The 24,023-nt window shown below is 35.9% G+C and overlaps 1 protein-coding gene across 3 annotated transcripts in view; it reads right to left on the reverse strand.

Annotated features, from left to right (window-relative positions):
• LOC149798845 (monocarboxylate transporter 12-like) overlaps positions 1 to 24,023 on the reverse strand; it is a 124,071-nt gene that overhangs the window by 30,935 nt on the left and 69,113 nt on the right. For all 3 annotated transcript variants that reach the window (XM_089957748.1, XM_089957746.1, XM_089957747.1), the window contains one exon: positions 20,666 to 21,559. In XM_089957748.1, coding sequence (XP_089813874.1) covers positions 20,666 to 20,942 — 277 coding nt within the window. In that variant the 5' untranslated portion in view covers positions 20,943 to 21,559. The remainder of the gene's footprint in view (positions 1 to 20,665; positions 21,560 to 24,023) is intronic.

The raw sequence follows: 24,023 nt of genomic DNA on the forward strand, positions 1-24,023 counted from the left end.
TGCTCTAGAAAGTATTCCAGCAGAAATTATAAATGCCCACTTTTATTTCCTTCTTCCAAACTCAATATATCCAGTGGCTTCAGAGATGTAGTCAAAATGAGAAATGAAAAGAAATGTATTCTTATTCATGACTGCCTCGGCAAATCATTAAATATGCATCTAGTTGTCACCAATTGCATATTGCACACATTGACTATGTAGGTTTGATATGTTTGAGTGAGTATCCATCAAGGGAGAGATGGGAAAGAATATCAATACAGTGCACCCCCGCCATAACACGCTTCGGTATAACACGAATTCGGATATAACGCGGTCGTTGTGTGGCTCCCGAAATTACATAAACATGTATTTTTCTCGCACAAGAAGAAGAAAAATCTTTCTTAAAAGAACCCCCCAAAAAACCGTAAAACGTTTATTATCATTATGGGAAAGAGAATGCGTATGAATTATTACAAGACGATCGTGGCGTGGCTCCTGAAATTGTATATGCATTTTTCTCGTACACGAAAAAATAGTTGGATTTTTTTCCTTCTTAAAAGTGCGAAAAATAACGTATAAAATGTTTATCCTGGGATCGCGTAGGGCTTCGCCAATATCGTAAACTTGGATTTTTTCCCCCTGATTAGCGGCAAAATATAACATCTGGCGATTTTTTTTTTTTTTTATTGGGGACGTTGTTGGCTGTTTAAACTTGTATATACAACCATTGGTTTGGACTGGAGAAATGCAGAGGTCCCATGAAAGGAAGTCGCAACTGGATGTAAAATGCCCTGAAATTTATATAATGTTACATAAACAAATTCTTTGTCCATATTGACAAACCATCTAAACAGTGCATTGTTATATCATAACCCGCTTATACTGGCATCTAACATGAGCACTGTATGTTGGGAGATACCACATTTTTGTTGTTGACATTTCTGGTAACGGTCATCAACCGGACGAGGCATCATCTCGTAATTTATCGGATTTTCGGCCGATCGCTAGTAATTAATATATTTACCAAGAGTGGCATTTGTATGTGGATGGTAAGTAAAATTCCTCTTCTTTTCACTCGGAATTAAATCCCTCTGAACACTCACATTTTCTGTAATAACCCCTGTCATCAAACCAGAACACCTGCATCTCTAACGTCCGTTGACCCTTTACTAAATTTCTGACGCATACGTGGAAGGCAGCATCACGCTGCTACCACAAATGTAAACAAAATATAATTATTTTTTTAAAATATTTTTAAAAAAAAAAAAAACATCTTACTTTTTGGTTTGTTTAATAGGCAGGGAGGAACAGTAACCAGACTAGTCCAAACGACGGCCAATTCATTTTTAAAAATGTACCCAGTTAAAATAGTTTGCTGAAGTTTCAAAAGAAACAGATTGCCTTTGAAGCACCGATTGTTATGAAAACGTGCTCAGCAAATGGTGAAAAAATCGGTCTCAATCATGCAATACAATTATTTGATGTTGCCGCCACGATAAGAAATGGGCATTTGTTTGGTTCTCCATAGCTGGCCTTGAGCGGTAACTTAATTAACGCATGCACCCTTCATAAAAGAAAGCCGACTACAATCTTCAACAAAAACAAAGAACCTTTCTTCACAAAGATGAGAGTACTGAACTTAAATAAAAGTGGTGAATTTTTGCATTTTTGAACGTGACTGGAACACGTTAACTGTAAAAACATGAAAAAGAAAAAAGAAGAAATGTGAATATCTGGGCACTAACGCCACTTCGTATAATGGAACGGGCCCAGGTGGCCAAAATATACATGTACTCTAACATAAACTATATTTTAAAATCTACAGAAATAGAAAATGCCACTTTAAAAAAAAATAGATAATTATATTATTAATTATATATGGGTCTATAAAACCCACTAATTAAATAAATAAATGTTATATAGAGCGGGGGGGGGGGGGGGGAATTAGCTTTACCTAATCCCATTTTAATTAAATATGCCAACATTTTAAACAGATTTAAAAGATTAAAATCTGAACCCAACCTACCGTGGGAAGGGATATATATATATATATATATATATATATATATATATATATATATATATATATTGGTAATCAAAATAATAAATTATTAAAGAGTTACTAATTAAATATCGTGATAAAACAGACTTTATGGGAAAAGGATGAAAAAGATACATATCAACGGATAAGAGAAGATAAAACAAAAAAAAATGTAGGAGTAAAGTAGAACAAGAAAATTTAGGGGTAAATTGGGAAAGAGCCTGGGGGCACTGGAACAAATTAGGATCACTTAAAATTCAAAGCCTCTGCTTCAAATTCATGCACAATGTATGGTTGACAGGAGAGGTGGCAGTGAGACGGCACATGATCAGAGTATCACCAAAATGTCCACTGTAAAAACACCCCTTTCAGTAAATACCATACCATGACGCAATGTGAAAAAAGAAAAGAAGAAAGACTAAAGTTAACAGGGGAAATATGCAAAAAGGACAATTACAAAAGAGAAAACATTTTATTTTTAGATGGGAAATTTGACAAAAATACACTTTATAAAATTACAGATTACATTGTTGGAACAATGAGGGATAGTGGGCAAATAATAGTGATAGGTAGATAACTATGAAATAACTTGTTAAGAAATTGGTATTTGGGGGAGAGGAAGGAACGTAAAGGGGAGGGGGAGGGAGAGCCTTGGTTGGCTACCCATTAGGGGTGTGATACTGTCAGTGCGCTGGCCAGAGCCTCCAACTCATACCCCGACCCAGACATAAGCCCCACCAAACAACAGGACCCAATTTCAAGTCTTAAAAATTTTAATTTTTTGTTTTTGTTTTGTACTAAAACTCGTATACATAATTTGAAAATCTACTAAATCTAAAAATACGAAACTACAGGGAATCCACAGGGAAATTATATGGGAAAAGTACAAGGCGATGACATCATGGGGCTACGTCACATGGCGCTACGCGAAGTGGACAGGCCTATGAAAGAGTCTTGGAAAAACACCCCATATAGAACATAAACAGACAAAACAAAAACACAAATACAAACAGAGAATACTACATAGTAAATACCCCACTGACCCCTTCTTTATCTCAAACCATGCAGCTCCCGTACTGTATGGTTGACAAATCTACAATCTTGTAGTTATACAAACAATTTTGGATTTTTTTACAGAAATAATTTAATACAATAATAAAAAGAGGCCTAACTCGATTCAGGAGAAATACAATGAGAATGAAGAAGTGTGGCTCTTGAATCGAGCACAGCCTATCTATTTCTAATTCTAGCACTTTTTGCGAGGAACGACACAGATTAACACTCGAATAAAACAATAAAAATTTTTTTCATAACCTAATATATTGCACCGTTCCGATCGCCAAAATTCTAAATTGAAAATAAACTAATGGAAAATAACATAAAATATATTAAAATGGATTCTAAATCCAAAGAACTGAAATAAGAAAACGGAAAAAACTTGATTTATACTTGCTGTCTCAAACACACAGAAAATATACCACACACACAATATAGCACTAATACACATAGCAAGCACTGAGACTTAGGCAACCTCTAGCAAAGGTCACCCAAAAAAAGTTAAAGTTTCCGTTTCGCAGGGAAAAAGTTTATAATTTTTTCTCTAAACCCCTTTGGAAATTCTTTAATTAATAGTTAAATAATATAGAGGAGGCCAAACTTGACTCGGGAGAAATACAACGAAATAAGGAAAGTATGGACCCTCACTCAAGTACAGCCTGCCTCAATTTAGAGTTTATGTAATGCGAGGAACGCCACATATTGCCGTGTATATAAAACAGTATGTTTATTTTTATAACTCACCAGTAGTACACCGTTCACTCGTCAAATTTCAAAATTATATAATTAATTAAAAATCTAAATCAAAATACGATCATCAAATGGACTTGAGACGTATATATATATATATATATATATATATATATATATATATATATATATATACTAAGACAACTGGCAACTGGGAAAGTCTTGCCGTCTCTACAAAAAAAAAAATTAAAAAAAATACCGATATAGCAAACACACAATATAGCATATATACACATAGCAAACACGGGATTTAGGAGACCTCTGACAATGGACACAAAAAATTAAGGGAAGCGATTTCGAGCAAGGTGAAAGAAACCTGGCTCGGATGAACAACCAGTACATCAGAACTAGTGCAGAAGATAGACGACTACTTGTGCACCATCCACCAGGATGTCAGACTTTGGATTTTGAAGGAGCCGCACAAGCACCAAGACAAGCGGAAATACTGATGGCGTTGCATGTGATGGGAGTGGATATCGGGAAGATAGATGCGCTTCAAAATGGAGGACTGAACAAATATGTGATATACACAAAAGATCGAACTCCGTTATTAGAAATGGCAGAAACAGAAATAAAAGGGATGACAGCAGTGGTAAAGGAGACAGAACCCTTTACAAGGAATATCGAGCCCGAGTTAACAGAGATTCATACAGTGGGACTTCCATTCGAAGTGGAAACGGATCAACTTGTTCTAAAAGTTGAAAAGAAATTCAGAGCGAAGGTCGTAACCCACAAAATGGCAACAATTTGGGGTTTTGCGCCGATCAAATCCGGAAACAGAATTATTTATGTGCAAAAAGAAGATGCAAAGAAAATACCCCTTTTTTTCTGTCATGGGGTTCAAACTCAGAAGTTAGTATAGAGGAGCAGAGCAAGATCGGAGATGCCCCAGATGTTTTCAAACGGGACACGAACCACGTGATTGCCCAGGCGTAGAACAAACAGCGCAAGGCACAACCAACAGGGATACGTACGCGACAGGGTTGCCAGATACTTTTTTCACTTTCCGCACGTGTACCTTTAAAAAGCAGCCCCAAAACCGCCCAATTAATATATTAAAATCTGAAGAGTAAATAAGAACCAAATACCATAAATTAAGTATCACTACAGACATTTATTCATCTGTAACTTCAAAGTATTCCTCAGGTAGAACGTCCTCGTCGTGATCAGCAGATTCAGTTGTAGATAAATTTTCGAACTGAAATTACTCAGCATTGCTGTAGACGAGACAAATCCGTTGCAACAGATCCCGTTGCGCTTCATATAGCTTCGAATGCGTAACAAAGCTTCCATCATGCCTTGCCCCATCCTGTTTCTTACTTTAGTTTTAATCAGATTCATTTGAGAGAAAGTTCTTTCGACGGCTGCATTACTGCAAGGCAACGCCAACACACATAAGACGAAATGTCCCAGTTGTAGAAAGCCAAAAACTCCGCAAGCGTCCGGATGATTTGCTACAGTTATCCAAAACTGCTCAACTTCGTTATCACTATAGTGTGGCCAAGAGATTAAACTTATTCGCATCCACTGCTGCTCCAGGTCTCCCAAATTTCCCTTTTTCAGAGGTAAAAAGGACAACCTTGACAACTGCGGCTTCTGTGCTCCAAGGACGACAGAAGGTGAGAGATCAGCCACATATTTTTCAAGCTGCTCAACATTTGCCGGCAATCTCTGACGCAGTTCCCTTAGTAGTTCCAACAGATAATGACGACAGCGCTCTTTTATTTGGTCTGCCAAAGAGCACTCAGTTTTGGAGTCGTGCAGCAGCAAGTTGAATTCAATGCCAAAGTTGATCGCTGCTAAAGGTAAATGGTTAGACCTGTTCTCTAGATCAAACGCTATTATTGCTCCCCACGACGGAAATATGGTTGGAAATAGAAGCGCGCTTCGTTCTTCCGGTTCCGGAATTAAAAAAAAAAAACATTTACGTATGTGGAATAACATCTATGGAGATACATCCAGAATAATGGATTCATTAAGATTTTTAGATATTATCGTCACTAGCGCCAATTTGAAACTGAATGCGGAGAATTTAATAGCAATTTGATGCAGCCCAAATTACGGCGGCACAAATCAAAACCAGCCCAAAAAACCGCAACCCGCAATCTCAAAATATTTCACGCAACCAAATTTCGAAAGGAGCCCAATTGGGCGAAAAAACCGCGTATCTGGCAACTCTGGTACGCAAGTAGGGTGGCAGCTGCACCACTAAATCGTAACATGCAAGAACCCGATCCGATACTAAAACTCATAAAAGAAGTCAGAATGAAAAAGAGCAAAATAAGGAAGTAACGGTAAGCTCACTCACGCATATGGACTTAACAGAAATAAGGGGAAAAGAACAATCGACACTGGAGTGGCAAAAAGTACTTAGCCCAAACAAATCGGGACCTTCAAAAAAACCCAAACAGCAAAGAGGGACTAACGTTGAGAAATAGGTACAGAGGCCTATAAGAGGAAGAGGAACAGGATAACCATACTGGGAATGACTTAATAGGAATTCAACCTCTAACATCCACGCCCATACCAAAGTTGAGAATAAAAAGAAAAGCAGCCACAGGACCGGAATCATCCCAGGAGGGCGAAACAGGAAGAAATGAAGATTATACAATAGAAGAAAGGAAAAATGTGTCAGAGAGGAAGGAAACCATAACCAAAAGGAAAAGGGAGGAAACAATCGAAGAAGAAACAATGGAAACAGAAACAGAAAATGAAACTAGATTTGAACAGGAAAATGAAAAAGAAACTGGAAATGATGATGATTATGAAACAGGACGTGAATACGAGAGTGAGACGGATGAAACGCAAAGAAAAGAAATGGAAGACAATACGACAGAGAACAAGACTGAACAAGCAAGCAAAGGAAATACAAATTCAACAGAAGAAACCACACCCATCCTTTTGACCGGGGGGGGGGGGGACTCTGAAGCCAGTGCCCCCGTTGAATAAAAATCTAAATAATTATTATGAATAAAAATCAAAATAAAATCAAGTGGCAACCATAAATGCGGCAACCTGGAGGCAACCAGAAATGGAAGGAACGAACTTCCAAGTATACTCAATAAATGTAAATGGAATAAATATAGAAAAACTTGCCTAATTCAATAAAGACCTAAATTATGATATTCTTTTTTTTACAAGAAACCCATAATGGTTTTAAAAATGATGTGATATCTTTTCGTGAAAGTCACTTAAATGGAATTCTGTTGAAAAATGACTTTGAGGGGAATGATGTGAAAGGGGGTGTGGCAACAATAATTAAAAATAAACCAGGAATCCAATGGGAGAGGAGAATAGAAGAGGGTAAAGATTTTAAAGGAAGACTACTACATGTCAAAATTGGGAAAATACATTTTATTAATCTCTATATGCCGTCCAACAAATATCCAAGACAGGAATTTATTAGAAATCTATCAAAATATCTAGAAAGATATACAATGGAAGACATAATATTAGGAGGGGAATATAACTGGGTAGGGGATAATATAGATAGGGAGGGGGAACTAACAACAAATGATATAAGATTTAGGATAGAAATGGAAAACTTCATAAATAGGCATACATTTAAAGATGTATACCGACAGTTAAATATATTTAGGAAACAATATACATATGAATATAAAATAAACAAAGGGAGTAGAATAGATAAATTCTTGTGTACAAACTTTAACGAAGAAACACACAAAGAAGCTGGAATTATTGATTTTAAGATCTCTGATCACAAACTTATATACATGACAGAAATTTTAAAGCTAAAAATAACTGGGGAAAAGGGGGCTGGAAATTTAACAATAAGTTATTGGAGGATCCCAATTTTATAAACGAAATTAAAAATGAATTAAAAAGGTTTATTGAAAGAGGAAACATGGATATTATTAGAGAATGGGATAAATCTAAATTGAAAATAAAAAGTATATCTATTGAAACTTCAAATATCAGAAGTAAAAAACTTGAAATGGAGAAAGAGGAAATTGAACGGCAGTTAAAGAGGGAAAACAGCAGATATGGAAAAAAAACTAAACGATAGACTAAACAAAATAATAGAAGATAACATCAGGGGTAAAGAAATGAGAGCGGGAAAATTCACACATATATACAGAAAAGCGGAAGGGCTGTAAAAGCGAGAAGAGATGTGGGGGGGGGGGGTTTGAAAAAATATGGAGACCTTGAAAATTAATGGGGAAAAAACTAATGATAAAAATAAAATAATACATTGAGGAATACTACACCCAAATATATACATCTAAAAAGATTGAAGACTACAAAATTGATGACTATCTAAAAAATATTCAGTGCAAGAGGATATCATCAGCACATAAAGACTTATGTGACGAGTTCATCTCGCAAAAAGAAATAGTGGAAAGTATTCGAAGCCTCACCAAAGGAAAATCCCCAGATGGAGATGGACTCACCACGGACTTCTATGCGAAATTCTGTGGTAAGTTGTCGCTCATCTTAGAATGGTTGTATAATAATATTTTACTTAGAAATGATGTCATGACAGAGAGTATGAGGGAAGGGATAATAACACTACTGTATAAAGGAAAGGGGGATAGGGAAGATCTTAAAAATTGGAGGCCCATCTCCCTCCTAAATACGGACTATAAAATACTAAGCAAAATTTTAGCGAATAGGATAAAAAAGAAATGGGGAAAATAATAAATATAAATCAAACATGTGGTCCCAAAGGCAGAGACATACAAAATAATATGTTAAGTATAAAAACAACTATTGAACATATAAATGATAGTGGACAAAAAGCTGCTATGATACTTTTTGACCAAGAAAAAGCCTTCGATAGATTAGAACACAACTATATACAAAAAGTCTTAGAGAAATTTGGCTTTGGAAACAGATTTCAAATATGGACCAAAATCCTGTACAAAAAAATAACCTCAAGAGTGCAGGTGAATGGAGCAAAGACGGGTAAATTTGATACTAAAAGATCGGTGAGGCAAGGCTGCCCACTATCTATACTATTATATGTAATAGCGATTGAAATACTAAGCAGGAGCATTAAACTAAATAAAGATACTGAAGGTATTAAAATACCGAATATAAAAGAAAAAGTGAAAATGTTACAACACGACGACGATTGTACAAACTTTATAAAGGATCATAACTCCTTCAAACACCTGATCCAAGAATTTGACAAATTTAGCAAAGCATCAGGATCACAGATTAATCACGACAAAACGTAAATACTCAAAATAGGAAACTGGAGAGGTAACCACCCAGGTTCGCCCCCACATTTAATCAAGAAAAGGGTCAAAGTTTTGCGAGTCAATTTTGGAGAAAATGAAGAGAACGAAAACTGCAGACAAATAAGAGAAACAATCGAAAAGAATGTGAAAATCTGGGCACTAACGCCACTATGCCTAATGGAGAGAGTACAAGTAGCGAAAACATACATGTACGCCCGTATTAATTTTATTTTAAAATCTATAGATATTAGTAACAAAGCATTAAGCACAACAGATAATAATATAATAGACTACATTTGGGATTTTAAACTTCATTATATTAATAAAGAAACACTATATAAAGCTAAAGAAAGGGGAAGGGTAGGACTCCCAAGCCCTATACTACTTAAAGCCGGCAATATTTTAAATAGATTTAAGAGGCTAAGAGTAGAACCAGAGAGCCCATGGGAAGGTATTTACATATACCGTTATAGATTCTCCATAAGAAATAGGGACGATATTTACAAAAATAATAAATTAATAAAACAATTAGAAATTCCAAGAAAATTCAAAAACATAAAAGATTTACTAATAAAATATAGAGATAAAAAAGAACTATGGAATAAAGAAGAAACCTTACCATATAACTGGATAAGGGAGGACGTAACAAAAAATATTAAAAGCACGGTAGAAAAAGAAAATTCATACGTTAACTGGGACAGAGCATGGGGGCACTGGATGAAACTAGGCTCCTTTAAACTTCAAAGCCTCTGCTTTAAATACATGAACAACGTATGGTTGACAGGAGAGGCTGCAGTGAGACGGCGCATGGTCAGAGTACCGCCAAAATGTCCACTGTGTAAAAGAGGCCCGTTTTCTAAATTCCATGTGATAATACAATGTGAAAAAACAAAAATTAATAGGGACAAGGTAATAGCTGAAATAAACAAAACAGATAAATATAAACAACAAAGCATTTTATATCTTGATGGGAATTTTACTAAAAATACGCTATATAAAATTGCTGACTATATCGTTACAACAATGATGGCCTGTGGCCAAATAATAGTCATAGGAAAATAAACTAGAATGAGAGGCACATGTAATGATAACTACCAACGGTAGTTACCCCAATGGGATATTACTCCTGCCTACTCTTGATAAATAATAGTAGAACGTATACCTCTCCATTTATACTTAAGCAAATGTATATTGAATACTAATATCTTTCTTTTATCTTTGAGAATTATAGGACAGAGACCTACACTCACATGGAGCTAGGAAGGAAGGAACAGTCATGCGACATGGAAAAGTAGACATACAATACAATAGAAACCAATCTATACTAACACCTATACTGTCACTCAACTGTATAGGAAATAAAATTTTTGGCAACCCTTTTCGGAAACATAATAAATAAATAAAGGTAGCCAAGTTCGAGAGAGTGAAGTAAAAAAAATAAAGTAAATATGGAGCTCCCTCGAACACAGCTGACCTCAGCAGAATATAGATTTGCGAAGAACGACACACACATAGCACACACTAAAACAATAGTTGTTTTATTTCCTAAAAATATTATTATACCGTTACTTCGCCCAAAATTCAAAATTATTATTCTAAAAACTTGGAAATATAAATATGTACAAAATCTAGAAGATCCATGTTATAAGGATCACAGGACAACTGGGGAAGAATTCGATATAGACGGCTGTCCCAACACGAACACAACTATAGCACGAACAAACATATAGCACATTCACACATAGCAAACACGGGACTAGTACTAATATTAGTACCCTTACTCGTACCTCGTGGACAGGGTACTAACATGAGCATATACGTGTTAATGGAGCAAGCCGGGTATGAATCACACCCGGCGCTCTTCTAGCCTAATAATAACACTTTAAACATATTCCTTGCATATAATCCAATAAATTGAGTAGTCCTCTTATTTAATACCGGAAGTATCGAAAATTATTGTAGAAATAGTTGTAAAATCTCGTTTACCTTTTTTAGCCGATATTTTCGTTTAGATCGTCCGCCATATTATTTCAAATAATGATTACTTCCGTTCTCAGCCTCGTTTGTTTGTGTGCCGTATAAGGACATTGACGCCTTATTTGGAAATGTAAACAAGTCGTAGTAAAAATTTGGCGCCGTTTGGGTCAGAAATTCTGCGCATTAAAAGTAAATACGGTTTATCGGCAACTTTGAAATTCACCAAGAAGCGAGCGTAGAATATCCAAAATATGATCTGGCAAGCCTTACGTAGAAAAGGGGTCACGGCGAGAGTCTCGCGTTATCTGTCATGGCGGACAGTATGAAGTTAGAGTAACCATGCCAATTTATTTTATCGTGCAAGGGATTAATAAATTCAAAATAAGCCAAACTTCTTTCACAACATGATTATACTTATGTAGTTGATTTCTACACTGTTTGTTTTTCTGACTTTAGTGATGATATTTTTTGCTCCATTACTTGATATGGGCTCAGTTCGTAGCCTCGACCACAACAAATCAAGTTGAGGCTACGACATCGTAGCTAACACGGGACGTAGGCGACCTTTAGCCAAGGTAACAAAGATACTAGGAGAGGGACTCCGAGTCAGGTTATCGAAAGCGACTCGGAAGAACAATCCTAAAGAATAAACTAGGAAATAAATACCCCGTCAAAAATTCATTTAAAATTTTTGATCGAAATTCTGTTTAAATTAAAAAACAAAGCAACATATCTGGGGGACTCAGTGAAACATAAAAACACTTTTATTCTTTGGCTAGGTAAGGAGGGGGGGCATCTGTCTGGTGCCCCCCCCCCCAAAAAAAGGATGAACAACCCTACAGATAAAACTAGGGAGAAATAAATACCCTTATCAAAAATTTAATTTAAATTTTTTTAATCTAAATTCTTTTATAAAAGAAAACAAGCAACACACCTTCGGGGGAACACTCACACATAAAACACCTTTTCTTTTTTTCGACAAGCGGGGGGAGGGGCATCTGTCTTACGACATGCTTACGAACGCTACCAACGGCGGCTTAAAACGCAAACTAACTTTTACCGATTTGGGACATACTGAAATATAAACGTGCTTCGTCATTCGTTACGTGATGGTATTATGTTTTTCCACTGAATTCAGACCAATATGACATGTGAAAAAAATATTGAATATTTTAAGTCTGTGTGTGTGTGCATAATTTCGATGGAATCACTTGTGGATTCATTGTATATGATGAGATTCGCGGGTGAGTACACGGTGTTGATACTCTATTCATGCTATACATTAGACATGTAAATATAAATATTATTCACGTATATGCACCAGTTCGTGGTTTTCTAAATAACTTAAACTATTATGCATGCCTTCTTTGTTTTTACTACAGGTGTATTTCTCATTTAATATGCATTCATTTCAGATGGTAATTGTGCCGATGAAGCACGTATTTTACCGCATTTATTACCTACACCACCCACCCCCTTGCAATTTTTGGGGTACATGCATCATTTTCTTCAGCTAACTGACCTGGTTGCTTATAACACGGTTCGGCCTATACACGGTCGGGATCTATGGCTCCCAACTACCGTGTTATAGCGGGGTCACACTGTATAGTGTTGTATATACATGCTGCTAGTGTGCAATTGTATTAAATGATTAAGCTAATTACCCTATTTAAATAAAGTCATTATTATTATTAGTACTCTACTAAACTGGACTGATGACCTTGTTAATTACAGGTATATACATATCTTGTACATTGAGACAGTTGATTTTTGTGTTGATGGTAAAGTACCCACTTAGAACGTTCGACAGACTGAACAACACTTCTTACATAAATAGCTTTACAAAATGGCCGGTTCAGTCCTAAATGCTTGATAATTCTCTCATTTTCTGAAAGGGTTTCTGGTTTCTACTTTTTTATGTTCAAAACTGGCAAAAAAAATATTTACATTTTTTCCACATGCCCTCCACCCACCCCCGTACATAGAATTATGATGACCAATGCTTTTGTGAGTACAGTGTCATAGTCAAATTATCTTACGAACAAGAGTTCTTATGAAGGTCTGACACTCTCCTGGATAAAAAGAATTTCCACAAATCCAAGATAAGACCATTACCTTTTAACTGTTGAGTGTTGAAACTATCTTTGATATTCTGGGTAAGAAAAAGGGTTTTCAAGATGACTGCCCTGGTGGCCATTTTGGAAGTCTGATGAGCACCATTTTCAATTAGAACCAACTAGAATTCATGAGAAGTCTTTCAGTGAATACCCTATGTTGATCTGACCATCCACATCAGTTACTTGTTGTGAAGTCATTTTAAAAATGGCCACTCTGGCAGCTATACTGGATGTCAGCAGCATCATTTTCATTTCGGACCAACTACACCTTGGGATGAATTTGCATGGAAAGTTTCATGGCAACCCTGTAAGTACATGTAGTTAGTAGCATTAACTTGTGCTTCTTGACAGATGGATGAATTAAAACAACAAGCCATTCCATAAGGTCTTCTGGTCTATGACAGATGGAGGAATTAAAACAACAAGCCATTCCATAAGGTCTTCTGGTCTATGACAGATGGATGAATTAAAACAACAAGCCATTCCATAAGGTCTTCTGGTCTATGACCGATGGATGAATTAAAACAACAAGCCATTCTATAAGGTCATCTGGTCTATGACAGATGGATGAATTAAAACAACAAGCCATTCCATAAGGTCTTCTGGTCTATGACAGATGGATGAATTAAAACAACAAGCCATTCCATAAGGTCTTCTGGTCTATGACAGATGGAAGAATTAAAACAACAAGCCATTCCATAAGGTCTTCTGGTCTATGACAGATGGAGGAATTAAAACAACAAGCCATTCCATAAGGTCTTCTGGTCTATGACAGATGGAGGAATTAAAACAACAAGCCATTCCATAAGGTCTTCTGGTCTATGACAGGACGAATTAAAACAACAAGGGGCCCCAAGTGGCCGAGTGGTCTAAAGCGCTCTCCGTTACGGATCACTGCCATCTCACCTCTGTCTGCGTGGGTTCGAGTCTCGGATTCGGCTAATGTGGGTATGTGAGAAAGCCTGCCAGTAGCTTCTCGTGGGTCGGTGGTTCTTTCCGGGGTTTTCCCGGGTTCTTCCTCCACCATTAATACTGGCCGCCATGTATAGCCAATCGCGTGCTGAAAAATGGCGTTAAGCCCTACAACAACAACAAAAAAACAACAAGCCATTCCATAAGGTCTTCTGGTCTATGACCGATGGATGAATTAATACAACAAGCCATTCCATAAGGTCTTCTGGTCTATGACAGATGGATGAATTAAAACAACAAGCCATTCCATAAGGTCTTCTGGTCTATGACAGATGGAAGAATTAAAACAACAAGCCATTCCATAAGGTCTTCTGGTCTATGACAGATGGAGGAATTAAAACAACAAGCCATTCCATAAGGTCTTCTGGTCTATGACAGATGGAGGAATTAAAACAACAAGCCATTCCATAAGGTCATCTGGTCTATGACAGATGGAAGAATTAAAACAACAAGCCATTCCATAAGGTCTTTTGGTCTATGACAGATGGATGAATTAAAACAACAAGCCATTCCATAAGGTCTTTTGGTCTATGACAGATGGAGGAATTAAAACAACAAGCCATTCCATAAGGTCTTCTGGTCTATGACAGATGGATGAATTAAAGCAACAAGCCATTCCATAAGGTCTTCTGGTCTATGACAGGACGAATTAAAACAACAAGCCATTCCATAAGGTCTTTTGGTCTATGACAGATGGATGAATTAAAACAACAAGCCATTCCATAAGGTCTTCTGGTCTATGACAGATGGAAGAATTAAAACAACAAGCCATTCCATAAGGTCATCTGGCCTATGACAGATGGATGAATTAAAACAACAAGCCATTCCATAAGGTCTTCTGGTCTATGACAGATGGATGAATTAAAACAACAAGCCATTCCATAAGGTCTTCTGGTCTATGACAGATGGAAGAATTAAAACAACAAGCCATTCCATAAGGTCTTCTGGTCTATGACAGATGGATGAATTAAAACAACAAGCCATTCCATAAGGTCTTCTGGTCTATGACAGATGGATGAATTAAAACAACAAGCCATTCCATAAGGTCTTCTGGTCTATGACAGATGGAAGAATTAAAACAACAAGCCATTCCATAAGGTCTTCTGGTCTATGACAGATGGAAGAATTAAAACAACAAGCCATTCCATAAGGTCTTCTGGTCTATGACAGATGGAGGAATTAAAACAACAAGCCATTCCATAAGGTCTTCTGGTCTATGACAGATGGAGGAATTAAAACAACAAGCCATTCCATAAGGTCATCTGGTCTATGACAGATGGAAGAATTAAAACAACAAGCCATTCCATAAGGTCTTCTGGTCTATGACAGATGGAAGAATTAAAACAACAAGCCATTCCATAAGGTCTTTTGGTCTATGACAGATGGAGGAATTAAAACAACAAGCCATTCCATAAGGTCTTCTGGTCTATGACAGATGGATGAATTAAAGCAACAAGCCATTCCATAAGGTCTTCTGGTCTATGACAGGATGAATTAAAACAACAAGCCATTCCATAAGGTCTTTTGGTCTATGACAGATGGATGAATTAAAACAACAAGCCATTCCATAAGGTCTTCTGGTCTATGACAGATGGAAGAATTAAAACAACAAGCCATTCCATAAGGTCTTCTGGTCTATGACAGATGGATGAATTAAAACAACAAGCCATTCCATAAGGTCTTCTGGTCTATGACAGATGGATGAATTAAAACAACAAGCCATTCCATAAGGTCTTCTGGTCTATGACAGATGGATGAATTAAAACAACAAGCCATTCCATAAGGTCTTCTGGTCTATGACAGATGGATGAATTAAAACAACAAGCCATTCCATAAGCTCTTCTGGTCTATGACAGATGGAGGAATTAAAACAACAAGCCATTCTATAAGGTCTTCTGGTCTATGATCAGTAGAGCTAAACAAGAAAAACATGTTTACTTATCTAAACTTTGGTACTCATCAATGGACTGCAATTTTTTAATCTTAATTTTAGTACACCTTACTCGTTTAGCCCCAACATTTTAAGTGAAGACACTGTTTATATATACACATACTTGGCATTACATTGGGAAGTATACTGGCACATATGCTTAATCCTGGCTACACAGTGCTGAGTATGTTGTGGTGACACCAAAAAGTCATACAAAAACAAGATAAAGGCACACAAAAAAATAGAAGAATCCTTTAAAAATAAAACCAATATACAAAAAACAAGATAAAGGCAACAAAAAAATAGAATAATCCTTCAAATATAAAACCAATATACAAAAAAACAAGATAAAGGCACACAAAAAAATAGATGAATCCTTCAAATATAAAACCAATATACAAAAAACAAGATAAAAGCACAAAAAATAGAATAATCCTTTAAAAATAAAACAAATATACAAAAAATAAGATAAAGGCAAAAAAAATAGAAGAATCCTTCAAATATAAAACCAATATGCAAAATATAAACAGCACACTTCTCAGCTAAAAATGTCACCATGGGATGCATACCAGAGCAGAAAGGCTCCGTCCAAAATAATCCATTATTTGCCTATTATGACATGGAAGAGAGCCGAACAGGCTTCTTCTGCATCCCAAATCAGGGAGCCATAGTGATTTAACAGGTAAAGCATAAGACTCCTGACAAGAAGGGTGCAGGTATGATTCCCATCATTGGATTAAAGTAGACTGGCAAAAGAATTTCTTAAGATTTCTTTGATTATAGTAATTAAAATTCATAGTGTTTCAGGAGAAAAATATATTGAGCTAAATTTGTATTATACATGTGTTTAAAATTCTTTTCAAGTTTAACACTAAATATATTAAATGCTATAAAATAATGCACAACACATGATTACACGTAAATAATTTTTGTGTGTCAAAGATATAAATCATTCTAGTTTGGTTGGAGTAAATATGCTTTACGGTGTTTTGCATGCAGGAATGAATAGTTTTGTTGAATGTCATCAACAATTATAATCGCTAAAAACCCAAAGAAATATCAGATTTTAATTCATGCTTTTTTTTCAAACTCGACTTGTTATAGCAAGCAATTAAAAGTCTCCCTGGAGGTCCAAGTGATCTAAGATGCTTGACTTTCCTGATCGCTTACATCTCACCCGAGTCTGTTTTGGTTCAAGTCACGGCTCGGCCAACGTGGGTCTTTGAGAAAGTAGCTTTCCAAGAGTTGTTGGTTCTTCCAGGGCCTTCTACCACCAAATATACTAGCCACTATTTATAGCCATCCAATCATATGCTGGTAAATGGCATAAAACCCACAAAACCAAACAAACTGAGTCATTGCTATTCGCAAATATAACTACCATACAGATTAGGTTAGAAGTCAAATCCATCTGCATAATGCACTGGTAGATCAGGATCTATAAAGTTTGTTAGGAAGTAATTAGTAAAAACAAAAATCAGAAACCCAGATCTGCTGGTGCATTATGCTATGGCAGATCACTGTCTATGTTGCTTGGCAGTTACACCTTTAAGGGAATATATACAGTAACACAACAAAAAAAACTGATTTGTTTCAAATTTGTTTCAAGTTGTCTTCTTTGTGATGTGTATATATGAGGAAATGGTCTCTTCTGCCTATAGTGATGTCTGCTTCCTCCCACTGTCATTTCTAACCTGCATTAACAGCCACAATACATTGGGCCATGGTCTATAGCAGTGGCCTCAAACTCAAACCACCCTGAGGCCGCATGAGGGCATTTTCGATGGCCCACGGGCATTACCAACTTTGTTATTGTTCATGACACCTTGTGATGCCAGTCATTTTGTGGGTCACATGATACGGATTAGCAACCTACATGCTGCCCATAGGCCACGTGTTTGAGACCCCTGGTCTATAGGTTAAACTATACCTGCTCCATGTATATTATTCTTGTATTTATAAAAGGGACCATTTCAAAAGCAGATAGGGAATTATTAAAACAAACAATCTGGAAAACAGATTTCGTCGAATATATCATGCTTTCTTGCTTTTTACTGGCAAGCTTTCTCACATATCCACATTGGCCGAACCCGAGACTCGAACCCCCACAGACAGAAGTGAGATGGCAATGATCCGTAACAGTGAGTGCTTTAGACCACTCTGCCACTAAGGGGCCCCTGAAAACTTTGCATCAATATGCAAAAAAGCTACACTGTTTATTTATGAATGCATGTACTAATTTGTAACGGCACCTCATCATTTAAATGTGCTATTGGATTCTTACATAATATCTTTTAAGTGCTTGTACTGCTTTTACTCGGAAATGTCTTCCTTACAAAACTCTTGGATTTCGCTCATGAACAATATGGTTAACAATTACTCTTGACTAAGGGCATCACTGTCACAAACAACCACAATATAGCTTGTGCTTTTTAAAGCAAGAATTAAAATAGCATTTACTTTTAATTGAGAATCTATTCTACAATACACCCCTCTATTATCAGCTTTATTGGGAAGCACACACAGCAAGTGATGCATGTGATCATATGTCATTACAATATCTGTTTGGACAATGGCTTTCATTAGCTTACTGACAGGTTTTCATTACCTCTGGTTTCCCAACATTTCCCATGTCAACTACAATAACCTGGCCAAAGCTCTATGCATATTTAATTACCATGTAATGCCTCCACATGGTTCTTGTGATAATAGATAACAAATTAAAGCAAGAACTATTTATTTGTGTTACTTGATAATGGAAAGTAGTAGTGCCCATGCACATGATGAAACTACCACACTCATCAGGAAACCAAACAATACAGAATACAACTGCCCTGTGTATGTCTCTCTCTCTCTCTCTCTCTCTCTCTATATATATATATATATATATATATATATATATACATATATATATATATATATATATATATATATATATATATATATATATATATATATATATATATATCCAGAAGATAAAGATAACAAGAGTCCCTTGAAAGAATGACACTACAGCATAAAAAAGAATTTCCAGAAATTCAAGAGAAGACCATTTCTTCCTTTAAATTTAAAACATTGAAACCATCTCTAATATTATTCAGCAGTAACAAGATTTTCAAATTAATTGCTGTGTTATTGGATGTCAGCTTGGCATCATTTTCATTTAATACAAAGTGGACATCATTAGAAGTCTTTTGGTGGAAGCCCCATGTTCTAATAATCATCCAGTCAGGGGAGAGAGGTGAAGTGACAAGAATATTTATTAAGATAGTTGTCATGGCAGCCATACTGGATATACATATCTGATAAGTACCATTTTCATTTAGGACCAACTAGGTATTATATGAAGTTTGTTGCTGCAAACCCAATGTTGATAAAGTCATCCTTTTGGAGTTCAGTAGAGATAATATTTTCAAGATATGACTTTACATTCAGAAGTAGAGAAAACAAAATGGCTACTGTGGCAGCCATACTGGATGCCAGATGGAAGCTGTTTTCTCATGTCTGCTAAGTAGCACTGGTTCTTCTTGTGAATATGCGGGATAAGAAACTTCAAAAGGCTTCTAAACTCATTTTGAAAACAGTGAGGTGCTTTGTTACATTGGCTGACTTAATAAAGAGTGCACATAAATAATACTGTTTATATACTGTAAAGGCCATTGTCCAGTTGTTAATGAAAGCATTAGTTGTTGTAATGACAACAAGAAATCATATTGTTATGTACATCTTTATTATGTGTACAATTTCTTGACTATAGATTGTAATGGTCATTTTTAAACACATTACAAACTTCAGGATAGTAGGTTGTACTTTTAATTGGAGCAAACAAGTTATTGTGGCTTTTTGACCTTAAAAACCAGGTGACTTTGTTTCTGATTGGTTAGTTTTTTAAAGGACCTGATATTGTTGACAAAGTTAGAATGATTTAGAAGTGAATATTCAACCCACTGAAATTGTATCTTAGTTTCTTTTCATATAAGGGATTTTTACGTAAGAATTAATTATTTCTATCATAAACATTATTCTTAGTGGATTCATTTAGTGTGTGTTTGATTTGGATTTTTAACGTAGCTTCTACAATTTTTCAGTCATATCGCTACAATGTCTGCAGTGTGACAATTTATAGTGATATCTAGCAATGGGGTATCTCATTAAATAAATCATCCAAGGGACAAGGGCATCTGGAAATTTGTGAGAACCGTAATCTGAGAAGAGTCAGAGAGAATTCTCTGATGATAAGCGAGCAACGGTTTGGGAAGGCAGGGTTAGTCTATTACATAAAATGTGTTCACTGATGTAAGTTTGTCATTAATGTTGAATTTATTCATTTTAAAATCATACTTCAATTTTTGCTTGAGTTCTGAAATAATCATGCATGTTATTCAAGTGTTGTAAGAATGTCATTCAATATCTTGTTGACATGAATGAGTTCAGATTAAGTTGTTTTGTATGTTATAGAAATCATGTGGTATAAGATTTCATTCATTTCTTCTGATACAAATTGTGTGAATATGCAAGCTGTCTTATGATTTGTCTCATTTATGCTGAATTTTTTTTCCTATGTCTGAAAATATATGTTAGTGGAATTGTGGATTATGTCAAAGAAAGAGATGAAATTTCCAATACCAGTATTACTTACCCACAGTTAGAGTAATTCCAGGAACTAGAGAACCAACCCAGGCGGTTTCTCCCTTGCCTCCTTTGAAGTAATGCAGGAATTCAATGTAGAATATTCCAAATGAGTAAACAATGCCATCCGCTATGATGTGGATAATAAAAGATGCCAAAACTACCATCCATCCCCAACCACCATCAGGGGGAACGGGCAAGTTGAGTTCAGTTTTTTGAGCATCACCCGACCCCTTGTTGCTACTGCGCCCCTCCATGTTTGGTGGGTTGTGTCTTCCACCCCCCATGAATAAACGTTGTCTGCTTAATCCGAATTGTGGCAAAAAGAACTTGTACTAGAACAAGTCCCGTTATTATCACTACTCAAGAAAAATATATACTGGTGCTACAAAAGAAACTTTTACTGTCTGGTGGTTTTACTGTTCAAGTGCCTTCAGCTAAGTTTTCTTCACCCTTCAACAATAAAAGCAATGTGTCCATGTGAAGGTGTCTATCTTCAAGATACTTATGCAACTGAATAAAGAAATATTTCACAATACCCAATATAGATTGCTGTGTTAAGGCCTGAGGTTTAATCTCTCCTCCAATATGTTTCTTCAAGGCAATAGTCAAGGCACAGTTTTAAAGATAAAGGCACATTCGAAACACAAACATGAAACTGAATTATTTGTTTACATGGCTGTAAATGGGTAATCTGTGTGCGATACAAATGTAGATAATGTTATTACAAAGAAGAAGCAGCAGACATACTGGAGCGTCAGTGTTTACAAGTTCTGATTGGATACCTGTCTATATCACCTATGAATATTCATTTGCCAACAGCATATACCCCTTAATACAAACTGATCTGTTCTCCTTAATAATCTCTTGGAAGGATCTCTGCTGCAGGTGGTGGTCACAATTCCTGAAAGCAAATAATGAAAATTACATTTTGCCTCAAGCATAGATTTCAGAAGATGTACTTTGCTCCTGGTGCTATGTATGCGAACAAACAAAACAAAGTCTGTTTACTATGTGTTTTAGCTGATTTAAGTACATGTACATCAAATAGTTATGTTAGATAATGTTAATCAGGCAAGGTTCAGGCAGCACATGCTTTTGCCTCTTTCAGGTTTAAAGTTTGGCACCTAAAAGCCATTTGTTGCAAGGAGGATGTTTTATATATGTTATCTTCTAATCCTGGGGTATAATGCTTTTCTAAATCAGACATGGCAGCCATGGACTCCATGTTATGCATCAAAGCATTGCTGTAAAACCTGTGGCCCCAAAGCAGTGCACAAAACTTGCCAAAACCGCCAGCAACCCCACTGGACCAGTAAAATCATAATACTGCTGGTCTTTCCATTGTCAAGTGATCCTACATTTCACAATACAAGACAAAATTTAGCCAATGACTCAATGGTAAATGCAGGTACACACACTATTCAGGTTTATCTTTGGAATGAAAAATTAGAAGAAAAACAAAGAACAACATAGTTTATACTACATCAGATTTATTAATTTGATTCAATTCAACATAACACAGCCACTTTGCTGATCTGATAAAATACTGCTGTCCCATTGATTTAGATCAATACATACCTCTTCTAGAGTCTATGACCTGAAAAAATACTGCTGTCCCACTGATTGAGATCAATACATACTTCAAGAGGCTATGACCTGAAAAAATAATTCTGTCCCACTGATTGAGATCAATACATACCTCTTCAAGAGGCTAAGACTGAAAAAATACTGCTGTCCCACTCAAGAGGCTATGACCTGAAAAAATATGGCTGTCCCACTGATTGAGATCAATACATACCTCTTCAAGAGGCTATTACCTGAAAAAATACTGCTTTCCCACTGATTGAGAGGCTATGAATCTGAAATGGATGTTGTCATTGTTGACAAGTGTCAATCATCATCAGAATGGGAATGAGGGTCTTCATCCATTGACTTATCATCAATGACAGCATGAGAACTTAGGCCCTAAGTATCCAAAAATGAAGTTATCCATCTTAATTTTAGCTAGCCATGAAATTACCATATGTCTGTGAAAAAAGGACTTCCAGTAGTCATCTGCTAAAACTGGATCAAACACATCCACATCATCAAAATGCAGGTCAACAGTAAACCTCATTATCTTGAGCTTAGCTAGAAGACTATTCATGTATTGGCCTCATTTGCTTCATACATAGCACTATGGTCTGGTAGAGACAGGGTAATTTATCAAACTTTGAAGTATTCATAAAATTCCACATGTTGACTTTAGAAATCAAAGCACAGATTATCAAACATCACATAAATGTAGAAGTTTAACTGGAGTTATCTATCGTATGCAGATTATATAAGTTATTTCTCTTCTCATCTCACCCAGCTGATCTTACCTACTGGTGGCACTATACCATTTCATATTTTGCTAAGGGTTAAATTTTTTAAGAAAAATAATTTCCCAGGTTTTCCTCATTGGATATAGAAGCCAATTTCAAAAAGACCTTGTATATTTTAGGTATTGTTAAAAGAACCTTTAATTCCCTTTCTTTTGGTACATGATTGATGTGTGTAATTTGGTTTTTAGAGTATACAGCTTGGCTTTACTTCAGCTGTGCATCATATAAAAAAAACTGCTAGCTCTGCTTGCTCATTTTCACTTTTTTGCATTTTGTTGTTTATTCATTATGCATTCAGAAGCTGGTATTGATTAAACTGGTATTGATTAAACTGGTATTGATTAAACTGGTATTGATTGGACTGGTATTAATTAAACTGGTATTGATTAAACTGGTATTGATTAAACTGGTATTGATTGGACTGGTATTGATTAAACTGGTATTGATTAAACTGGTATTGATTGGACTGGTATTAATTAAACTGGTATTGATTGGACTGGTATTGATTAAACTGGTATTGATTAAACTGGTATTGATTAAACTGGTATTGATTAAACTGGTACTGGCAAGATTTAATAACTGCTACAGATACTGTAAATTAGACAAATTCAGGCTGATTCTTCAAACACATGGGAACAGCCATTTTGGTTAGCTGTATTTAATTTATGTACAATTTCCAAAGCACAGTATCTAAAAGAAATTTAAGTCATAGTACATGAAAGTAACATTCTCTCCATTGTGCGTGTTGCAAATGCAAACAAATTCACCTTACCCATGTCACTCTCTCAATACATAATAACCATAGAGTACCCCGATAAAAACCACATAGGTATTATGATTCTATGAATTAATTTGGGTTGTAAAGCTGAAACATTTATGTTGCAAGCATCAAAATAGTCCTTTTGAATAATTCTTATGTTTCTTTCTCAAAGAACAGTATTCATTACCTGCAAAGTCAAAGCCCAGCCCCACTCTCCATGATGAAAAGTGAGTTATTCT

Source organism: Sinohyriopsis cumingii, chromosome 5 (assembly GCF_028554795.1).
Source record: "Sinohyriopsis cumingii isolate HCF-2022 chromosome 5, ASM2855479v2, whole genome shotgun sequence".
Taxonomy (NCBI): Eukaryota; Metazoa; Mollusca; class Bivalvia; order Unionida; family Unionidae; genus Sinohyriopsis; species Sinohyriopsis cumingii.